Genomic DNA, 20,732 nt, shown 5'->3' with positions numbered 1-20,732 from the left:
TTGGGCAGATCTCAGTGAGACCGACAGACAAAACTCAAAGACATTTACCACAGTTGAAAGGATGATTAAAAGTTTACTGTACATCTGAAGGAGATGAATCCATCGATAGGTCAAGCTGTCTGATCAGAAGCAGAGGCACAGTTTATGAATGAGAAGAAAAAGGCAGTCTTGAAACAGTGAGATATTCCCCGCCTTCCCACTTTGGGAAAAGGGACACTGTCAAGAGAAAGCAGCTATAAAGAGCAGATTGACAGGATTGTTAAGGAAATCTATTGCAGTTATTTATGAATTTTTGGAGAAATCTTCTGATTTTATGTGAAGAAAACATATATGCTAATTCTGTGTGATGTCTGCCATTGCATGACCAGCTGTTATGTCCTTCATTATATAGCTTCACCAGGAACTGAGAGGGCAGGTGTGAAATAGGTTCTGCAGGGGTGCGTGGGTGACTCAGTCGGTTAAGTGTCTGCCTTCAGCTCAGGTCATGGTCCCAAGATCCTGGGATCGAGCCTCTAATGGGGCTCCCTGTTCAGCGGGGAGCCTGCTTCTCCCTCTCCCCTTTGCCGGCAGCTCCCCTTGTTTGTGCTCTCTCTTGAGCACGGACACGCGCATGTGCGCTCTCTCTCGCTCTCTCTCTCAAACAAATAAAATCTTTACTAATGAATAAGTTCTGCAGATTGCTAGGTTTTGGGGGTGGAGAGGATGTGTGAGCCAGGTGTTGAGATTTTCACTAAATGAGAATTAGTGACCAGAATGTTAGAAACACATGCCAGACAACATGAAGCTTAAAAATGGAAGACTGTTAATATCCGTGTCAACTAGTATGATCTGGAAGCAGTAGAAGGGGAGCATGGGGGATGCTATGCCATCTCTTGGCCTTGGGGAGTGTGGGCCTTCACTTGAGGCGTCTGTGAGGGAAGCACCATCCTTCGTGGAAGCCAAGTCTGAGGTAAAGCAAAGAGGGCATGTTGGGTGGAGCAGTCAAGGACGTAAGGTTGTTTGTTAACCATGGAATGGGCAGTCCATGAATTGCAGTGGAAAACACTGGGAAGAAAGGGAACTGTGGGATGGTGGATTAGATGGGAGGACTGATAGGATAGCAGAGATGACCATAGGTGGGGACCAAGGATACCCAAGGTTTACCTGGCTACAAAGATCCCACAGTCCCCGAGGGATGAGAGAGGCCCTCGGTTCTGTCATGAGTCAGTTATTCATACATGTTTGTTAAAAAAAAAAACCCCACCAAAGGATTGCAGGGATGGAACTTCCCTTAAGACTTAGAGAAGGGGGAACTACGACTAGCAGGAACGTTTTTGTCTAAAACATAAATGTAAATATTAGCATTTGGTTTTGGCGCAGCCTAGAATTTTTATTTTCTTCCAAACATTCGTTATGGTTGTATTTTAGCTATTAAGTTAACATGTGCATTAAAAATCATTACCTGATTTTTCAAAATTTGTGAAATGTTTTAGATTATATACAGATGGCTACATGAGTGACTCTGTATTTGAGGATTTTATTGTTCTTTCCCTTTTTCTTTTTTCCAGAAAGGATGCTTTATTGAAGAATTTGAAATGTTGCATAAAAACATGGTAAGAACTTTACTGAAATTTCCGAAGTTTTGTGCATACACTTAACATTTCATACAACTTGACTCTGATACTGTTTTAACTCCTGGTACTGTTTTTATGCTCCGTTACCCTAACAATCACTGTTTGAATTAATGGAAATATATTAAACAGAAAGAACAATATTCACAAAATCTTCATCTTCACCTTTTTTTTTTTAATGATGCTACTTTACTGCTAAATGATGAACAGGAAAATTGAAATAATTGCATTAGGGAGCAGAATGCCCTATCTGCTTCTTTGTGCAGCTTTAATTGAGGAAATATTTTCTCCTTGAGGAGATTTTAAAGAGTTGTTTACAGTTCTCACTTGAATTTCTTTTTAAATACTTAAAATTATTATTTTGATTAATCTATTCAGAGAGAACTCTGCTGCCAATAGCCAGAACAGAGAATGATGAACGTTTAGGGTCATAATCTCTGACACCGTCTTTCATTTCACATTTGAGCAAGCTGGGGTTCAGAGACTTGAAATCACTTGTCCAGATGAAAATTTCATCTGAAAATGGAAGTGGAGGTAGGAAGTACATGGAAGTGTGAGTAAATAAAAGCATATGCATGTGTGTGTACACACACACACACACACACACACACACACGTATCTCAGGGTGATCCTATTAATTATAAACTGGTATTTTCTATATTATAATCATATGTTCTATAACAAAGTTTTTTAACCCTTCAGGAACTCTATAGATTCTTCTCTAGTATTTCCTTGTGTGAATTTTTTTTTTAACCAGGAGATTCACACTTTGGTTTTTCTAACATAGATTTGTGAAATAGAAATATTACTTGCTACCCCTTTTTCATTAAAATATTTCTCTGATAAAATAATAATATAAATGTGCTGTGTGTTTAGTCTATCTGCAAGGTGGCAGTGGAATTTATGTTCTCCTATGGAAACTTTGGTTATGGATTTTCACATCAGGTTAGTTTTTCTTTTTTATTCTATAACACTGCAGTCAAACCTCTTCTGAGCCTCTTTGCTTTCCAGTTTGATAAAAATTTTTAAAATATATATTTTTTAAAAGAACATTTTTAAAGAATGCTATTTTCTCCATCATACTTAAGGAAAAATGAAACTACTGTTTTTTATTTGCATATGCATTTTAAAATAATCTTTAATTCAAAATGAATTTATCAGAAAACTTGCTTTTATATGTCTGAGTTTTCATGAGTGAAAACAAAATTATTTTAAGTATATAAGGAGTGTGGATTTTTATATATAAAAATGCTTATTAAAAATGGAGTAATTGATTATATTTGCATGACATTTTTTATTCTGATCACATATGCTCCTTACTCCCATGGTATTTCAGTGTCCGGTGTTACTTGAGGCCTCCTTGATTTATCAAGAGAGTAATATGTTCAAAGAAGTTATCTTCCTTGCTTTGTCCTGGACCTTTAAATTTATTACATATATCCGTGTTCCTGTGAAAATTTTTGTGTAGTAAGCTGTGTCCTGTCCTTTTATTATGTGCCTAAGCTAGATTCCTAGAATGGAAATTATTGTCCAAAAACAATGACCTTGTCAAAGAATTGTTCTAGAAATGGTATACCAACATATATTCTCACCAGGTGTTTGAAAGAACTCTTCATATTCCCAGGTATTATCACCACTTTGGGGCATTTATAAATCCAAGCACATTAGTGCTGCTATTATACAGGGACTGTGACCCTTATACTTTGCATATGCTCTTTCTTTCCCATCTTTTGCTATCTTTTTATAGTCTTGGTTGTTCTTTTAATTAGGAATTCAGAGTGGTATGTTACTTTTATTAAACCTACTGTTATGTTAACTGAGCAGCCTTGGTAAAATGTTATTCTAAAATTTTGCCTATGGTATATCATAATGATTTTTAATGCATTTCAAATCAGAAATAAATAATACACAGAAGAAAGCCACTAGGCACAATTTTTTTTCATCTTTTTTCCTTCTTTGCTTTGATTTTTCTTTCTTTTCCTTCTGCCTATTTTATTTATATTTGTATGAATTGGGCCTTATAGGGTCTTGTAACTGTTGAGTTCCTTTCGTGACATAGTTTATAAGCACCAACTTCAGAGGTAGGTTTTGTGTCTGAATATAAGTAAAACATGTAATAATCACCTTCTTAGGGAGATGTCTCCTTTTCAGATAAATTAGGAAAGTATTGTTTTATGGAGGTAGATTCTACCAAAAACAAGGAACCAAGATATTGTGTGGAAAAGAGTGGGAAATACAATAAAAGTTCTTGATTTTGATTTTATATCTGTAAACTTTTTGGTAATATAGTCCCCTACTCATCTGTCTTGATAATGTCAAAAGGGTACTACCCTTGGTGGGGGGGAGCAGATAAAGCTGCATTCAAATCCTGGCTCTGATGTCTTCTGGGTAACCTTGAACAAATTACAGATCCTCAGCATTTTCTGTAAAATAGCCACAGTTATCTACATCATAGGATTATTGAGAGAATTAAAAATAATATTACAGATAAAAGGTCCCTGACCGATATCTAGTGCTCAATAAATGTTGGTTCTTCATTTTTTTAATCATTTATTTAATTTATTTTCAACTTAACAGTATTCATTGTTTTTGTACCACACCCAGTGCTCCATGCAATCATTAGAGAGGGTTCTTTCTTCATCTTTTTTTTTTTTTTTTTTTGGCCTGGTATCGTTTTTTTATTATTATTTTTTTTATTTTATAAACATATTATTTTTATCCCCAGGGGTACAGGTCTGCGAATCGCCAGGTTTACACACTTCACAGCACTCACCATAGCACATACCCTCCCCAATATCCATAACCCCACCCCCCCTCCCAATCCCCTCCCCCCATCAACCCTCAGTTTGTTTTGTGAGATTAAGAGTCACTTATGGTTTGTCTCCCTCCCAATCCCATCTTGTTTCATTTATTCTTCTCCTACCCCCTCAACCCCCCATGTTGCATCTCCTCTCCCTCATATCAGGGAGATCATATGATAGTTGTCTTTCTCCTATTGACTTATTTCGCTAAGCATGATACCCTCTAGTTGCATCCACGTCGTCGCAAATGGCAAGATTTCATTTCTTTTGATGGCTGCATAGTATTCCATTGTGTATATATACCACATCTTCTTTATCCATCCGTCTGTTGATGGACATCTAGGTTCTTTCCATTGTTTGGCTATTGTAGACATTGCTGCTATAAACATTCAGGTACACGTGCCCCTTCGGATCACTACGTTTGTATCTTTAGGGTAAATACCCAGCAGTGCAATTGCAGGGTCATAGGGTAGTTCTATTTTCAACATTTTGAGGAACCTCCATGCTATTTTCCAGAGTGGTTGCACCAGCTTGCATTCCCACCAACAGTGTAGGAGGGTTCCCCTTTCTCCGCATCCTCGCCAGCATCTGTCATTTCCTGACTTGTTAATTTTAGCCATTCTGACTGGTGTGAGGTGATATCTCATTGTGGTTTTGATTTGTATTTCCCTGATGCCGAGTGATGCGGAGCACTTTTTCATGTGTCTGTTGGCCATCTGGATGTCTTCTTTGCAGAAATGTCTGTTCATGTCCTCTGCCCATTTCTTGACTGGATTATTTGTTCTTTGGGTGTTGAGTTTGCTAAGTTCTTTATAGATTTTGGACACTAGCCCTTTATCTGATATGTCATTTGCAAATATCTTCTCCCATTCTGTCAGTTGTCTTTTGGTTTTGTGAACTGTTTCCTTTGCTGTGCAAAAGCTTTTGATCTTGATAAAATCCCAATAGTTCATTTTTGCCCTTGCTTCCCTTGCCTTTGGTGATGTTCCTAGGAAGATGTTGCTGCGGCTGAGGTCGAAGAGGTTGCTGCCTGTGTTCTCCTCGAGGATTTTGATGGATTCCTTTCTCACATTGAGATCCTTCATCCATTTTGAGTCTATTTTCGTGTGTGGTGTAAGGAAATGATCGAATTTCATTTTTCTGCATGTGGCTGTCCAATTTTCCCAACACCATTTATTGAAGAGGCTGTCTTTTTTCCATTGGACATTCTTTCCTGCTTTGTCGAAGATGAGTTGACCATAGAGTTGAGGGTCCATTTCTGGGCTCTCTATTCTGTTCCATTGATCTATGTGTCTGTTTTTGTGCCAGTACCATGCTGTCTTGATGATGACAGCTTTGTAATAGAGCTTGAAGTCCGGAATTGTGATGCCACCAACTTTGGCTTTCTTTTTCAATATTCCTTTGGCTATTCGAGGTCTTTTCTGGTTCCATATAAATTTTAGGATTATTTGTTCCATTTCTTTGAAAAAAATGGATGGTACTTTGATAGGAATTGCATTAAATGTGTAGATTGCTTTAGGTAGCATAGACATTTTCACAATATTTATTCTTCCAATCCAGGAGCATGGAACATTTTTCCATTTCTTTGTGTCTTCCTCAATTTCTTTCATGAGTACTTTATAGTTTTCTGTGTATAGATTCTTAGTCTCTTTGGTTAGGTTTATTCCTAGGTATCTTATAGTTTTGGGTGCAATTGTAAATGGGATGGACTCCTTAATTTCTCTTTCTTCTGTCTTGTTGTTGGTGTAGAGAAATGCAACTGATTTCTGTGCATTGATTTTATATCCTGACACTTGACTGAATTCCTGTACAAGTTCTAGCAGTTTTGGAGTGGAGTCTTTTGGGTTTTCCACATAGAGTATCATATCATCTGCGAAGAGTGATAGTTTGACTTCTTCTTTGCCGATTTGGATGCCTTTAATTTCCTTTTGTTGTCTGATTGCTGAGGCTAGGACTTCTAGTACTATGTTGAATAGCAGTGGTGATAACGGACATCCCTGCCGTGTTCCTGACCTTAGCGGAAAAGCTTTCAGTTTTTCTCCATTGAGAATGATATTTGCCGTGGGTTTTTCATAGATGGCTTTGATAATATTGAGGTATGTGCCATCTATCCCTACACTTTGAAGAGTTTTGATCAGGAAGGGATGCTGTACTTTGTCAAATGCTTTTTCAGCATCTATGGAGAGTATCATATGGTTCTTGTTCTTTCTTTTATTAATGTGTTGTATCACATTGATTGATTTGCGGATGTTGAACCAACCTTGCAGCCCTGGAATAAATCCCACTTGGTCGTGGTGAATAATCCTTTTAATGTACTGTTGAATCCTGTTGGCTAGTATTTTGGCGAGAATTTTTGCATCTGTGTTCATCAAGAATATTGGTCTGTAGTTCTCTTTTTTGATGGGATCCTTGTCTGGTTTTGGGATCAAGGTGATGCTGGCCTCATAGAATGAGTTTGGAAGTTTTCCTTCTATTTCTATTTTTTGGAACAGTTTCAGGAGAATAGGAATTAGTTCTTCTTTAAATGTTTGGTAGAATTCCCCCGGGAAGCCGTCTGGCCCTGGGCTTTTGTTTGTTTGGAGATTTTTGATGACTGTTTCAATCTCCTTACTGGTAATGGGTCTGTTCAGGCTTTCTATTTCTTCCTGGTTCAGTTGTGGTAGTTTATATGTCTCTAAGAATGCATCCATTTCTTCCAGATTGTCAAATTTGTTGGCGTAGAGTTGCTCATAGTATGTTCTTGTAATTGTCTGTATTTCTTTGGTGTTCGTTGTGATCTCTCCTCTTTCATTCATGATTTTATTTATTTGGGTCCTTTCTCTTTTCTTTTTGATAAGTCTGGCCAGGGGTTTATCAATCTTATTAATTCTTTCAAAGAACCAGCTCCTAGTTTCGTTGATTTGTTCTATTGTTTTTTTGGTTTCTATTTCATTGATTTCTGCTCTGATCTTTATGATTTCTCTTCTCCTGCTGGGTTTAGGGTTTCTTTCTTGTTCTTTCTCCAGCTCCTTTAGGTGTAGGGTTAGGTTGTGTACCTGAGACCTTTCTTGTTTCTTGAGAAAGGCTTGTACCGCTATATATTTTCCTCTCAGGACTGCCTTTGTTGTGTCCCACAGATTCTGAACCGTTGTGTTTTCATTATCATTTGTTTCCATGAATTTTTTCAATTCTTCTTTAATTTCCTGGTTGACCCATTCATTCTTTAGAAGGATGCTGTTTAGTCTCCATGTATTTGGGTTCTTTCCAAATTTCCTCTTGTGATTGAGTTCTAGCTTCAGAGCATTGTGGTCTGAAAATATGCAGGGAATGATCCCAATCTTTTGATACCGGTTGAGACTTGATTTAGGACCAAGAATGTGATCTATTCTGGAGAATGTTCCATGTGCACTAGAGAAGAATGTGTATTCTGTTGCTTTGGGATGAAATGTTCTGAATATATCTGTGATGTCCATCTGGTCCAGTGTGTCATTTAAGGCCTTGATTTCCTTGTTGATCTTTTGCTTGGATGATCTGTCCATTTCAGTGAGGGGAGTGTTAAAATCCCCTACTATTATTGTATTCTTGTCGATGTGTTTCTTTGATTTTGTTATTAATTGGTTTATATAGTTGGCTGCTCCCACGTTAGGGGCATAGATATTTAAAATTGTTAGATCTTCTTGTTGGACAGTTCCTTTGAGTACGATATAGTGTCCTTCCTCATCTCTTATTATAGTCTTTGGCTTAAAATCTAATTGATCTGCTATAAGGATTGCCACTCCTGCTTTCTTCTGATGTCCATTAGCATGGTAAATTCTTTTCCACCCCCTCACTTTAAACCTGGAGGTGTCTTCGGGTTTAAGATGAGTTTCTTGTAGGCAACATATAGATGGGTTTTGTTTTTTTATCCATTCTGATACCCGGTGTCTTTTGATTGGGGCATTTAGCCCATTAACATTCAGGGTAAGTATTGAGAGATATGCATTTAGTGCCATTGTATTGCCTGTAAGGTGACTGTTGTTGTATATTGTCTCTGTTTCTTTCTGATCTACTACTTTTAGGGTCTCTCTTTGCTTAGAGGACCCCTTTCAATATTTCCTGTAGAGCTGGTTTGGTATTTGCAAATTCTTTCAGTTTTTGTTTGTCCTGGAAGCTTTTAATCTCTCCTTCTATTTTCAATGATAGCCTAGCTGGATATAGTATTCTTGGCTGCATGTTTTTCTCAGTTAGTACTCTGAATATATCATGCCAGCTCTTTCTGGCCTGCCAGGTCTCTGTGGATAAATCTGCTGCCAATCTAATATTTTTACCATTGTACGTTACAGACTTCTTTTCCCAGGCTGCTTTCAGGATCTTTTCTTTGTCGCTAAGACTTGTAAATTTTACTATGAGGTGACAGGGTGTGGACCTATTCTTATTGATTTTGAGGGGGGTTCTCTGAACCGCTTGGATTTTGATGCTTGTTCCCTTTGCCATATTGGGGAAATTCTCTCCAATAATTCTCTCCAACATACCTTCTGCTCCCCTCACTGTTTCCTCTTCTTCTGGAATCCCAATTATTCTAATGTTGTTTCGTCTTATGGTGTCACTTATCTCTCGAATTCTCCCCTCGTGGTCCAGTAGCTGTTTGTCCCTCTTTTGCTCAGCTTCTTTATTCTGTGTCATTTGGTCTTCTATATCGCTAATTCTTTCTTCTGCCTCATTTATCCTAGCAGTGAGAGCCTCCATTTTTGATTGCACCTCATTAATAGCTTTTTTGATTTCAACTTGGTTAGATTTTAGTTCTTTTATTTCTCCAGAAAGGGCTTTTATATCTCCCGAGAGGGTTGCTTTAATATCTTCCATGCCTTTTTCAAGCCCGGCTAGAACCTTGAGAATCGTCATTCTGAACTCTATATCAGACATGTTACCAATGTCTGTATTGATTAGGTCCCTAGCCTTTGGTACTGCTTCTTGTTCTTTTTTTTTGTTGTGAATTTTTCTGCCTTGTCATTTTGTCCAGATAAGAGTATATGAAGGAGCAAGTAAAATACTAAAAGGGTGGCAACAACCCCAGGAAAATATGTTTTAGCCAAATCAGAAGAGATCCCAAATCGTGAGGGGGGAGAAAGGGGATAAAAAGGGGTTCAGAAAGAAAAAAGAAAAAAAAAAGAAACTATTAAAAAAAGAAAGCCGATAAAGAAAAAATATAAAAAGAGGAAAATATATATATATATATATATATATATATAAGATAAACTATTTAAAAAACGTTAAAAAAGAAAACGGTAGAAGTTAAAAAAATTTAGCAGAAGAAGAGAAAAAGAAAAAAAAATTGAAAAAGAAAAAAAAATTAAATTAACTGCAAGGCTAAAAATACATGGGGAGAAAGCCATGAGTTCCGTGCTTTGCTTTCTTCTCCTCTGGAATTCCGCCGCTCTCCTTGGTATTGAAACTGCACTCCTTGGTAGGTGAACTTGGTCCTGGCTGGGTTTCCCGTTGATCTTCTGGGGGAGGGGCCTGTTGTAGTGATTCTCAAGCGTCTTTGCCCTAGGCGGAGTTGCACTTCCCTTACCCGGGGCCACGCTGAGTAATCCGCTCGGGTTTCCTGGGTTTGCTTTCGGGAGCTTTTGTTCCCTGAGCGCTTTCCATAGAGTTCTGGAAGACGGGAATGAAGATGGCGGCCTCCCGGTCTCCGGCCCGGAGGAGCCTAGAGCCCAGGTCCCCACTCCTCAGTGCGCCCTCAGAGAACAGCGCCCAATGACTCCCGTCACCCTGGCCTCCGGCCGCGCTCCGAGCTGACCGAGCCTGCGACCGGTTCAAGGCAACCCCGAGCTGAGAGTCATTCCTCGGCTCTGTCTCTGTAGCCGGCTTCCCCGTTCTAATACCGGTAAGCTCTGCGACACTCAGACACCCCCGATCCTTCTGTGACCCTGCGGGACCTGAGGCCGCGCTGACCCCGCCCGGGCTTCACCCCAGTTAAGCCTCTGGAGCAATGTCCCTCAGCGGAACAGGCTTTTAAAAGTCCCGATTTTGTGCTCCGCTGCTCCGCCGGGAGCCGGCCCCTCCCCCCGCGGTCTATCTTCCCGTCGCTTTGGATTCACTTCTCCGCCAGTCCTACCTTGCAGAAAGTGGTTGATTTTCTGTTTCTAGAATTGCTGTTCTTCTTCTTTTCGATCTCCCGTTGGATTTGTAGGTGTTTGCAATCTTTAGATAAGCTATTAGCTGATCTCCCGCTACCCGAAGTAGTCTCAGCTGCTACTTCTCCGCCATCTTGACTCCTCCTCTCAAGTGGTTCTTTCTTCATCTTAAGGCCTATTTTGTAGTCCTAGAGGATATAGTATTAGAGTGAACTATAATCGTAACTAAGCAGTGTTATAACACACTTACCATTTCCTTCAGTTAAAACCTCTTCAGAAGGTGGCGGAGCCGCCCATGTTTATGAATATTGCACCACCTGCAGGAAGAATAGATCCTGTGACGTAAGTGTTTGAAGTCCTATTTGCACAATTGGATTATGTGACATTTAAAACACCTAATCCATTTTATGGACCATTCGGTTGTCTTAAGACATAGCCAGAATGGGCTAGACTCTAAGGAAAACAGAGCAGTGAATTGTTATGCTTAATAAGGTGGGAGAAATTTTTGGCTTTCTGGGTATAGCCCTGGCGAAGGGACATGAGAAGTTCTGGAGATAAGGTAAAGAAGAGAAGAGAGTGCCAGCTTCATGGCGGAAGGAGAGAAGACGGGGTTAGGCTGATAAGGAAAGTTGGCCAGTGAGATATCCTTTTCTAGAAAGAGGTGAGGGACTTCTAAGATCAAAGTGTCTAATAGTTGTCAGTTTTCCTCTACAATATAGTAGTGTTACCTCCATTCCACACATTCTAATTGTTTTTTTTCCAAATCTTCAGCAAAAAGTTTATGTTCAAAAGACGTCATTAGTGGGGGGCGCCTGGGTGGCTCAGTGGGTTAAGCCGCTGCCTTCGGCTCAGGTCATGATCTCAGGGTCCTGGGATCGAGTCCCGCATCGGGCTCTCTGCTCAGCAGGGAGCCTGCTTCCCTTCCTCTCTCTCTGCCTGCCTCTCTGCCTACTTGTGATCTCTGTCTGTCAAATAAATAAATAAAAATCTTTAAAAAAAAAAAAAAGATGTCATTAGTGGGGCACCTGGGTGGCTCAGTGGGTTAAGCCTCTGCCTTCGGCTCAGGTCATGATCTTAGGGTCCTAGGATCATTCCCCACATCGGGCTCTCTGCTCAGCAGGGAGCCTGCTTCCCCCTCTCAGCCTATCTCTCTGCCTACTTGTGATCTCTCTCTCTCTCTCTGTCAAATTAAAAATCTTTATTAAAAAAGTCATTAGCAAACCAAAAGTAACTTAAAATTTGTCAACCAGACTTCAAATTTCAACAGTAAAAATAGATTAAAGAGTGTAATCTATAGTGCTTTCCCAGATTAAGAAATGGGAAAAAGGGGATTGAGGAAATTAGGTATAGGATGGAAATGTATATTCTGAAGTGCTTATTGTCCTATAGTCTCACCAATATGGGTATTATCATTAAAAATAAATTTTGCCCACTTGATATTGGTCATTTGTTGAAATAGTAAAATTTGAATGTTTTATGTTTATCAATCATTATTTCTTTTTTTTTTAAAGATTTTATTTATTTATTTGACAGAGAGAGATCACAAGTAGGCAGAGAGGCAGGCAGAGAGAGAGAGGGAAGCAGGCTCCCTGCTGAGCAGAGAGCCCGATGCAGGACTCCATCCCAGGACCCTAAGATCATGACATGAGCTGAAGGCAGTGGCTTAACCCACTGAGCCACCCAGGCGCCCCAATCATTAATTCTTTATCCACCAATGGATTCAGTAAACATTCATTGAATGTCTGCTATATCCCCAAGCCATTGCAAATACTAAAATAAATGAGGCCTTGTCCCTGCCCTCTGGTAGCTCATGGTTTAGTGTGCAAAGATAACTTGTGAACAGAAACTATAACACAAATGAGATAAGAAGCTTCCTGCAGGTAAACGTAAGGAACTCTGGCACATAGGGTGTGGGGTAATGATGGGAGGAACATAAAGTTGGGTCACAGCAAATTTATTGATATGAGCTCACTAAACAGAGATTCTGCATTTAATGTTACAGATTAGGGGGTTAGAAAAGACTCAATCTGGTTCTTTGGTTGCAGAAACATGTACAAAGAGATGCCCACTTGGGTGGATTGGAAATGCCAGAACTGCCTTGGCTTAATGTAGAAGGAAGGTATTCAAAGGGTTAAAGAGATGGTGATGTTGGTGAGGATTTGTTTTTAAGACCTACTCACTCATCCAGGGAGATTCCAGAAGATAGACCTTTCACCATGACTGTGAGAACTAAATTTGAAGGGGAGCCCCACCCTTGAAGAGCTCTGTGATCTTCTCTGTTAGGCAGACCTTAGAGTGGAAGCTGCAGTCACTGACCTAAAAAACCCAAATGCGATGGGAGTGTAGCGTCCTGCAGTGTCAGAGCCCAGTGATGGCACCACCACCTAAGGCAAGATGAGTGTGGTTACTGTAGTGGACAGTAAAGTCAAAGCAGCAATCAGAATAGTTTGACTCATGTAGACCTATAGCATTGGCTAGTTGATCATGATGTTCCTAGAAATAAAATATATAGAAAGCCTCCCCAATTCTTTTTTTTTTAAAAGATTTTATTTATTTATTTGACAGATAGAGATTGCAAGTAGGCAGAGAGGCAGGCAGAGAGCCCGATGTGGGACTTGATCCCAGAACCCTGGGATCATGACCTGAGCCGAAGGCAGAGGCTTTAACCCACTGAGCCACCCAGGCGCCAGCCTCCCCAATTCTTAATCTGTATAAGCAGAAAAGTTCTAGGTCAAGTGAATAAAAGTGTGACCTGGATCATAAAAACAGAGTCATAGCTCCTCAGTCAATTCCCAGATTTGAGCCAGTTTCCACACCCAAAAGCCTTTGAATGTAGGGGAGGCTTCTTCCCCTTAAAGAGAGACACTGGTATGCTGACAAAAGTTTATAATGTTAATCTTTCTCTAAGCTTTCCCAAAAGGGAAGGAGAGCCTTTTACCAGGGTAACTATGCATTAGGGAAAAGAAAATAATCAGACCTTTCAGAATCTACCGGACACTGGCTCGAAACTGACACCAGTTCCAGAAGATCCAAATGTTACTTATTTTGGCCTGTGCATAAGACAGATCTTGGAGAGTGATAGTAGATTGTCATAAGCTTAATCAGGCAGTGATTCCAATTGTAGCCACTGTACCAGATGTGGTTTCATTGCTTGAGCAAATTAACACATCCTCTGGTACGTGGTATAAAACTGTTGATCTGGCAAATGCCGTTCCCCCCCGTATAAAAACCAGAAGTAGATTCTTTCAGCTGGTAAGGCCGAGTGATACACCTTTACTGTCTTATCTCAGGTATATCAACGTCTCCAGCCCTATGTCATTCATTTAGTTCACAGGAAGCTTTTTTTTTTTTTTTTTAAGATTTATTCATTTTAAAGAGAGAGCATGCGTAGGGAGAGGAGCAGTGGAGAGGGAGAGAAAAAGTCCCAAGCAAACTCCCCACTGAGCGTAGAACCTGACACAGGGCTCTATCCCAGGAGCCTGAGATCATGACCTGAGCTGAAACCAAGAGCTGGATGCTTAACCGACTGAGCCACTCAGGTGCCTCACAGTTTACAGGAGTCTTGCTTGCCTTTCCCTTATACAAGGTATTACACAGGTCCATCACAGTAATGACCATTACGCTTATGGGACCTAGTGAACAGGAAGTAGTAACTAATCTAGACTGTCTGATAGGACATTTGCATGTCAGAGGGTGGAAAGTGTTCTAAAAAAATTCAGGGCTCTTCTACCTCATTGAAATTTTGAAGATTCAGTGGTATGGGGATTGTCAAGATAATTCTGCTAAGGTGAAGGATAAGTTGTATCTGGCCCCTTCTACAGCCAAAACAGAGGCACAACACCAGTTGGGCCTTTTTGGATTTTGGAGACAACATATTCCTTATTTGGGTGTGCTACTCTGGCCCATTTGCCAAGTGACCTGAAAAAAAATTATTTATATAATAAATGTATCTTCTTCCATCTCATATCTCCTTCTCATGTAACATAAGGTTTATTGACTTTATATTGTAATATTTAAGTATTGTTAAACTTACAGCATACTATTTTTTATGTTTCAGGATATTAAGAAGAATAAACATCATCCAAAGACTTTTAAAAATTTTTTATTTTGTTTTTTCAGTGTCCCAAGACTTGATAGTCTTTTCTAGGGAAGAGGCTAGTGAGGTTTTGGTTGTATGCAGGATAGTTGTATCATGTTAGGTGGAATTATGACCTGTTAATTGTTCTCATTTGGAGATTAAATATGTTTTAAAGAGATGCTTATGGGGGCCAGGTTGGCAAGGGGTGGGTGGACTTGTGATGATTACTTTCACATGTCAACTTGACTGGGCCATAAAATAGAGATTTGTATCTAAAGATTGCGAGAGAGGTCTGGGCTCAAACACTGTCTACTTCTCTTTAGAATTCCAGGTCCTTATCTCCTTTTTCATCCCTGCTGCTCATCTTAGTAGTAAGAGTATTCAAAAGAGCACTTCTGTCAGGATTTCTGACCTTTGTCTTCTTCCCTAGCTCTACCCTCTGATGGTTCAATGTAGACAGGTGAACTTACAGTCTAAAAGAGAGAATGATTCAAAAGTGATAGCTACCACTGATTTTAGAAGTGTGGTTTTGTATAATTGCAATATTTAACATTATAAACATTTTGCAGAAATGTTATTACACCACAACCGATAGAGTATCCAGCATTCCTATCCCCAGACCTGAATGTTACTGTTGGGACGCCAGCTGTAGTGCCCAACCAGTCGTCTGTAGTGCAACTTGAAAAACTTCAGCAACAACCTCGGGAAAGGTAAATACGTACATACATACATGCATACATACATATATACCAACACAACCGAAACAATCTTCCATCTTATTTATGTGTTAGTGGGACATTATTTTTTTTTTTTTTGCATGGGGGGCATATGGGCTTTAGGTATTTGTTTAGAAAAGTCAATGTTTATTGACTCTGTAATGCGTATGGTGGTTCACTTTGTTGTGTCCTATGAGTCCTTCAAGCTATCTTTACTCTATTTCATTTTTTTTCTTTTTGTTCTTCTGATTAGATAAATTCCTTTGCCATCTCTTTGAGTTTTCCAGTACTTTCTTCCACATCATCTAGTGCTCTTGAGCCCTCTATTGAATTTTCAGTCCAGTTATTGTGTTCTTTAGCTCTGTGATTTCTATTTGGTACTTTTTTATATTTTATATCTCTGTTGCAATTCTCACTTCATTTATGAATTTTTCTCCCGAAAAATGAGCATCATTATGACCATGATTTTGAATTCTTTTTTTGAAAGTTATTTATTTATTTGAGAGAGAGAGAGAAAAAACAATGTAAGTGAGAACATAAGTGACTGGGGGCAGAGGGAGAGGGAGAAGCAGACTCCCCATTGAGCAGGGAGCCCCATGCATGACTCAATCCCAGGACCCCAGGATCATGATCTGAGCCGAAGGCAGACACTTAACCTACTGAGACACCCAGGTGCCCCTCATTATATTTCATTACAGCCTGTTTCTAGAGTTTTGTTTTATTTATTTGTTTGGAACTTAATGTTTCTGGAGTTTTATGTTGCTATTCTGTTCTCATTGTTCTCTTTCTTCATTTACCCTCACTCTCTGTGTTGGTTTCTGAGCACTAGATGAAACTGCCACCTTTCCTAGTCTAGATGAAGTCATCTCATGGTGGGAAATGAGAAGGAAACTTATCAAGGAAACCAGCCCAAGATTTTGGCTGTCTCTCAAACCTTTGTGATTGTCCAAGCAGCTTTCCTTTTTTTCTTAATGGCTTCCAGTTGTTGAGAGTGTGTCAGGATTTGTCAGTATTCCAAAGAGGAAGATCTCCGCATCTAGATTCAGGCTGACTGGAAGCTGAACCTCAAGTCACCTGATGGGAAAGTATGTACCTAGAGCCCTTTCTTGGAGAAACCAGGAGAAGGGCTTTCTTGCCTGCTCCCTTTGTGCCCAGCTCCCTTAGGGTGTAGCCACTAGGGTGGAAGTCATTCCTACACCCATTGAGAACTGCTTCTTTGTGTGCTGAAGTTCCGTGGGACTGTCTCCAGTCCAAGCCCCATTGGTTATAATAGCCAAACAATCTAGGGGCCCATCTCCTTGGCAATGGCCACAAAGTCTTGGGTGCCAGATGTCTGTATAAGCTCCTTCCAGGGAGATAATGATGATCTGGATTGGGCTAGAGAGAGGAGGAGATAGTGTCTCCGGGCTTCCACAGGTCTCTAACAAGGATTGCAATCAACCCTTGGATGCATACTCAATTAGAAGCCTGACCTCCAAATAGTAGCTTTTAAATACAGTAGGCCTTTTTGGAGACTAACTGGGAGATGAACTTATTTTTGCACTAATTTCTTCTGTGCTGAGTGCTGAGCAGATAGCGTGGTAAGTCATAGCAGACCTATGAAAAACTTTTTATTTTTTCTGTAGCCTTATGGGTCTTGTGGTCACAACTGTGTTAACTGTGTTAACAGAAATAGGTGTTTGGGGGGCCTTTCCCTCAGATGGGAGTCTTGAAAGGTGGGGTGCTATGTGTGTTGTCCAACCCTTTTTCTCCTCAGGGAGATGCTGGGAGTTGAGAGTTCTGTCCCGTTTGTATGACACTGTGCCAGCAGTGAAGTTTCTGGTATGTGCCTCATCCTTTCTCAGCTGTTTTGATGTGTGTATTTTCTCATTTGCATGATGTATAGGAATTGCTCAGCCTATTTCTCAATTTCTTTCAGAGAGAATTGCTCTTTGTAGAACTGTAGGTACCATGCATACATGGGAGGAGGTGAGTTCAGGAGCCTGCTTACCATCTTGAATTAGAAACTGCAAATTTCTTTAATGTCTTGCCTAATAGTATGCAACTGGATCCTCATAACTGCTTCCACATTTAAACACAGTGGCTCCAGCTGCAGAACCTCTGCTTATATGGCTCATAGTGACAGTGACAGCTACTGCTCTCATTTCTCTCCTGTAGCTTCACCAGCTGATCCCTTCTTCTTAGCAAAATGGGTCCCAGTGAGTCATCTTGCCATTGTGTTCACTGACTCTACATGTATTTTTCTTGCATGCTTTCAAAGTCGGGTTGTTATTCTGCTCCTTATTCTCTTCTTATAACTACTCTAGAACTTGGTGCTGATAGTTTTATCTTACTCAGTTTTATATGGAATTAATTTTCCTGATATTTTTTAATAGGAGATATAGTTTAGAAAGCCTCTTGAGCCTCACAGAACTCCCACTATTAATGTTTTCATTTGGTGTTTAAAAATATGAGTTGCTTTCTAGGATTTTCTGGGACCATACTAGTCAATGTCTCATGTAAATGGCAAGGGTGGACATCCTTGTTTTTGTTCATGATCTTTAAAGGCTATACTTCTAGCCTTTAATAGTTAAGAGCATTTGCTTATATAGGTTTTTTATATATAGATATGCTATACCATGTTAAGTAAATTATTCCACTTTGTTCCAGTTTTCTAAGTTTCTTTAAAACCACAAATGGATGTTGGATTTTTGCCAAATGTTTTTTCTCCTTTAATCAGTTAAATTGTATTTATGTTTTCTAATTTTAATGTCAAAATATCCTTGTATACCTGGAATAAATCTAATTTGTTCATAATATATTATCTTTTTTCTATATTACTGAATTTTTTACATTAAAATTATATTTTTAACATTTGCATCTATGTTAATTAATGAGATTATTTTTATAATGTCCTTATTAGAGTTTATCATCAAGGTAGTAATGTCCTCATGAAATGAATTGGAAAACATTCCCTCTTTTCTATTTAATTCTTGTCGGTTATATCTTAAGATGACCAAAGCCTTTTTTTTTTTAATTTTTATTTATTTTTTAAATTTCTTTTCAGTGTTCCAGAATTCATTGTTTATGCACCACACCCAGTACTCCATGCAATACATACCCTCCATAATACCCACCACCAGGCTCACCCAACCCACCCCTGCCCCTCCAAAACCCTCAGATTGTTTTTCAGAGTCCAAAGTCTCTCATCGTTCATCTCCCCCTCCAATTTCCCCCAACTCCCTTCTCCTCTCCAGCTCCCCATGTCCTCTGTGTTATTCCTTATGCTCCACAAATAAGCAAAACCATATGATAATTGACTCTCTCTGCTTGACTTATTTCACTCAGCATAATCTCTTCCAGTCCCATCCATGTTGATACAAAAGTTGGGTATTCATCTTTCTGATGGAAGCATAATACTCTGTAGTATATATGGACCACATCTTCCTTATCCATTCGTAGGTTGAAGGGCATCTTAATATTAGAATTCCCAGCAACAGCAATCAGACAACAAAGAGAAATAAAAGGTATTCAAATTGGCAATGAAGAAGTCAAGTTCTCTCTCTTAGCAGATGACATGATACTTTATATGGAAAACCCAAAAGATTCCACCCCCAAACTACTAGAACTCATTCAGCAATTCAGTAATGTGGCAGGATACAAAATCAATGTACAGAAATCAGTTGCTTTCTTATACACTAACAATGAAAATACAGAAAGGGAATTTAGAGAATTGATTCCATTTACTATAGCACCAAGAACAATAAGATACCTGTGAATAAACCTAACCAAAGAGGTAAAGGATCTGTACTCGAGGAACTACAGAACAGTCATGAAAGAAATTGAAGAAGACACAAAAAGATGGAAGATCATTCCATGCCATTGAATCAGAAAAATAAACACTTAAAATGTCTATACTGCCTAGAGCAATCTATACTTTTAATGCCATTCTGATCAAAATTCCACCAGCATTTTTCAAAGAGCTGGAGCAAACAATCCTAAAATTTGTATGGAATCAGGAGAGACCCCATATTGCTAAGGAAATGTTGAAAAAGAAAACTGGGGGCATCACGTTGCCTGATTACAAGCTTTACTACAAAGCTGTGATCACCAAGACAGCATGGTACTGGCACAAAAACAGACACATAGACCAGTGGAATAGAGTAGAGAGCCCAGATATGCACCCTCAAATCTATGGTCAAATAATCTTTGACAAAGCAGGAAAAAATATACAGTGGAAAAAAGACCGTCTCTTCAATAAATTGTGCTGGGAAAATTGGACAGCTATGTAGAAGAATGAAACTCGACTATTCTCTTATGCCATACACAAAGATAAACTCAAAATGGATAAAAGACCTCAATATGAGGCAGGAATCCAACATAATCATAGAGGAGAACATAGGCAGTAACCTCTTTGACATCGGCCACAGCAACTTCTTTCAAGATACGGCTCCAAAGGCAAAGGAAACAAAAGCGAAAATGAACTTTTGGGACTTCATCAAGATCAAAAGCTTCTGCACAGCAAAGGAAACAGTCAACAAAACAAAGAGGCAACCCATGGAATGGAAGAAGATATTCACAAATGACAATACAGAAAAAGGGCTGATATCCAGGATCTATAAAGAACTCCTCAAACTCAACACACACAAAACAGATAATCATGTCAAAAAATGGGCAGAAGACATGAACAGACACTTCTCCAATAAAGACATACAAATGGCTAACAGACACATGAAAAAATGTTCGTCATCACTAGCCATCAGGGAGATTCAAATCAAAACCACATTGAGATACCACCTTACATCAGTTAGAATGGCCAAAATTAACAAGACAGTAAACAATGTGTGTTGAAAAGGATGTGAAGAAAGGGGAACCCTCTTAAACTGTTGGTGAGAAGGCAAGTTGGTGCAGCCACTTTGGAAAACAGTGTGGAGATTCCTTAAGAAATTAAAAATAGAGTTTCCCTATGACCCTGCAATTGCACTACTGGGTATTTACCAAAAAGATACAGAGGTAGTGAAAAGAAGGGCCATCTGTACTCCAATGTTCATAGCAGCAATGGCCACAGTTGCCAAACTGTGGAAAGAACCAAGATGACCAAAGCCTTTTGAAATTTCTTGGATTAGAAGCTAAATTCCTATTTTTTCTTTTGTTCTGTTGCAGAAAATATCATGTATATATTGAATGATTTATTGTGTGTGTGTATACACACACACACACACACACATATATATATATATTAAAACTTTAGATAATGAGGCCAATATATATATTGAATAACTTCTAAAACTATATATAGCTTAAATAAACATAATAAGACGATGCCTAGATATTTATGATTCAGGTTAAGAAATACAACATTGGGGCACCTGGGTGGCTCGGTTGGTTAAGCTTCTGACTCTTGGTTTTGGCTCAAGTCATCATTTTAAAGTCGTGAGATTGAGCTTTGCAAG

At 39.2% G+C, this 20,732-nt stretch overlaps 1 protein-coding gene across 1 annotated transcript in view; it reads left to right on the top strand.

The window, feature by feature from the left end:
- C2CD6 (C2 calcium dependent domain containing 6) overlaps positions 1–20,732 on the top strand; it is a 150,585-nt gene that overhangs the window by 50,589 nt on the left and 79,264 nt on the right. Inside the window, exons 6-9 of the mRNA XM_047721328.1 lie at positions 1,548–1,592; positions 2,487–2,555; positions 10,769–10,848; positions 15,154–15,294. Coding sequence (XP_047577284.1) covers positions 1,548–1,592; positions 2,487–2,555; positions 10,769–10,848; positions 15,154–15,294 — 335 coding nt within the window. The remainder of the gene's footprint in view (positions 1–1,547; positions 1,593–2,486; positions 2,556–10,768; positions 10,849–15,153; positions 15,295–20,732) is intronic.

This window comes from Lutra lutra, chromosome 3, assembly GCF_902655055.1.
Source record: "Lutra lutra chromosome 3, mLutLut1.2, whole genome shotgun sequence".
In the NCBI taxonomy this organism is placed as follows: domain Eukaryota; kingdom Metazoa; phylum Chordata; class Mammalia; order Carnivora; family Mustelidae; genus Lutra; species Lutra lutra.
The sequence above is the reverse complement of the archived record's forward strand: the minus strand, read 5'-3'. Positions and strand labels throughout refer to the sequence as shown.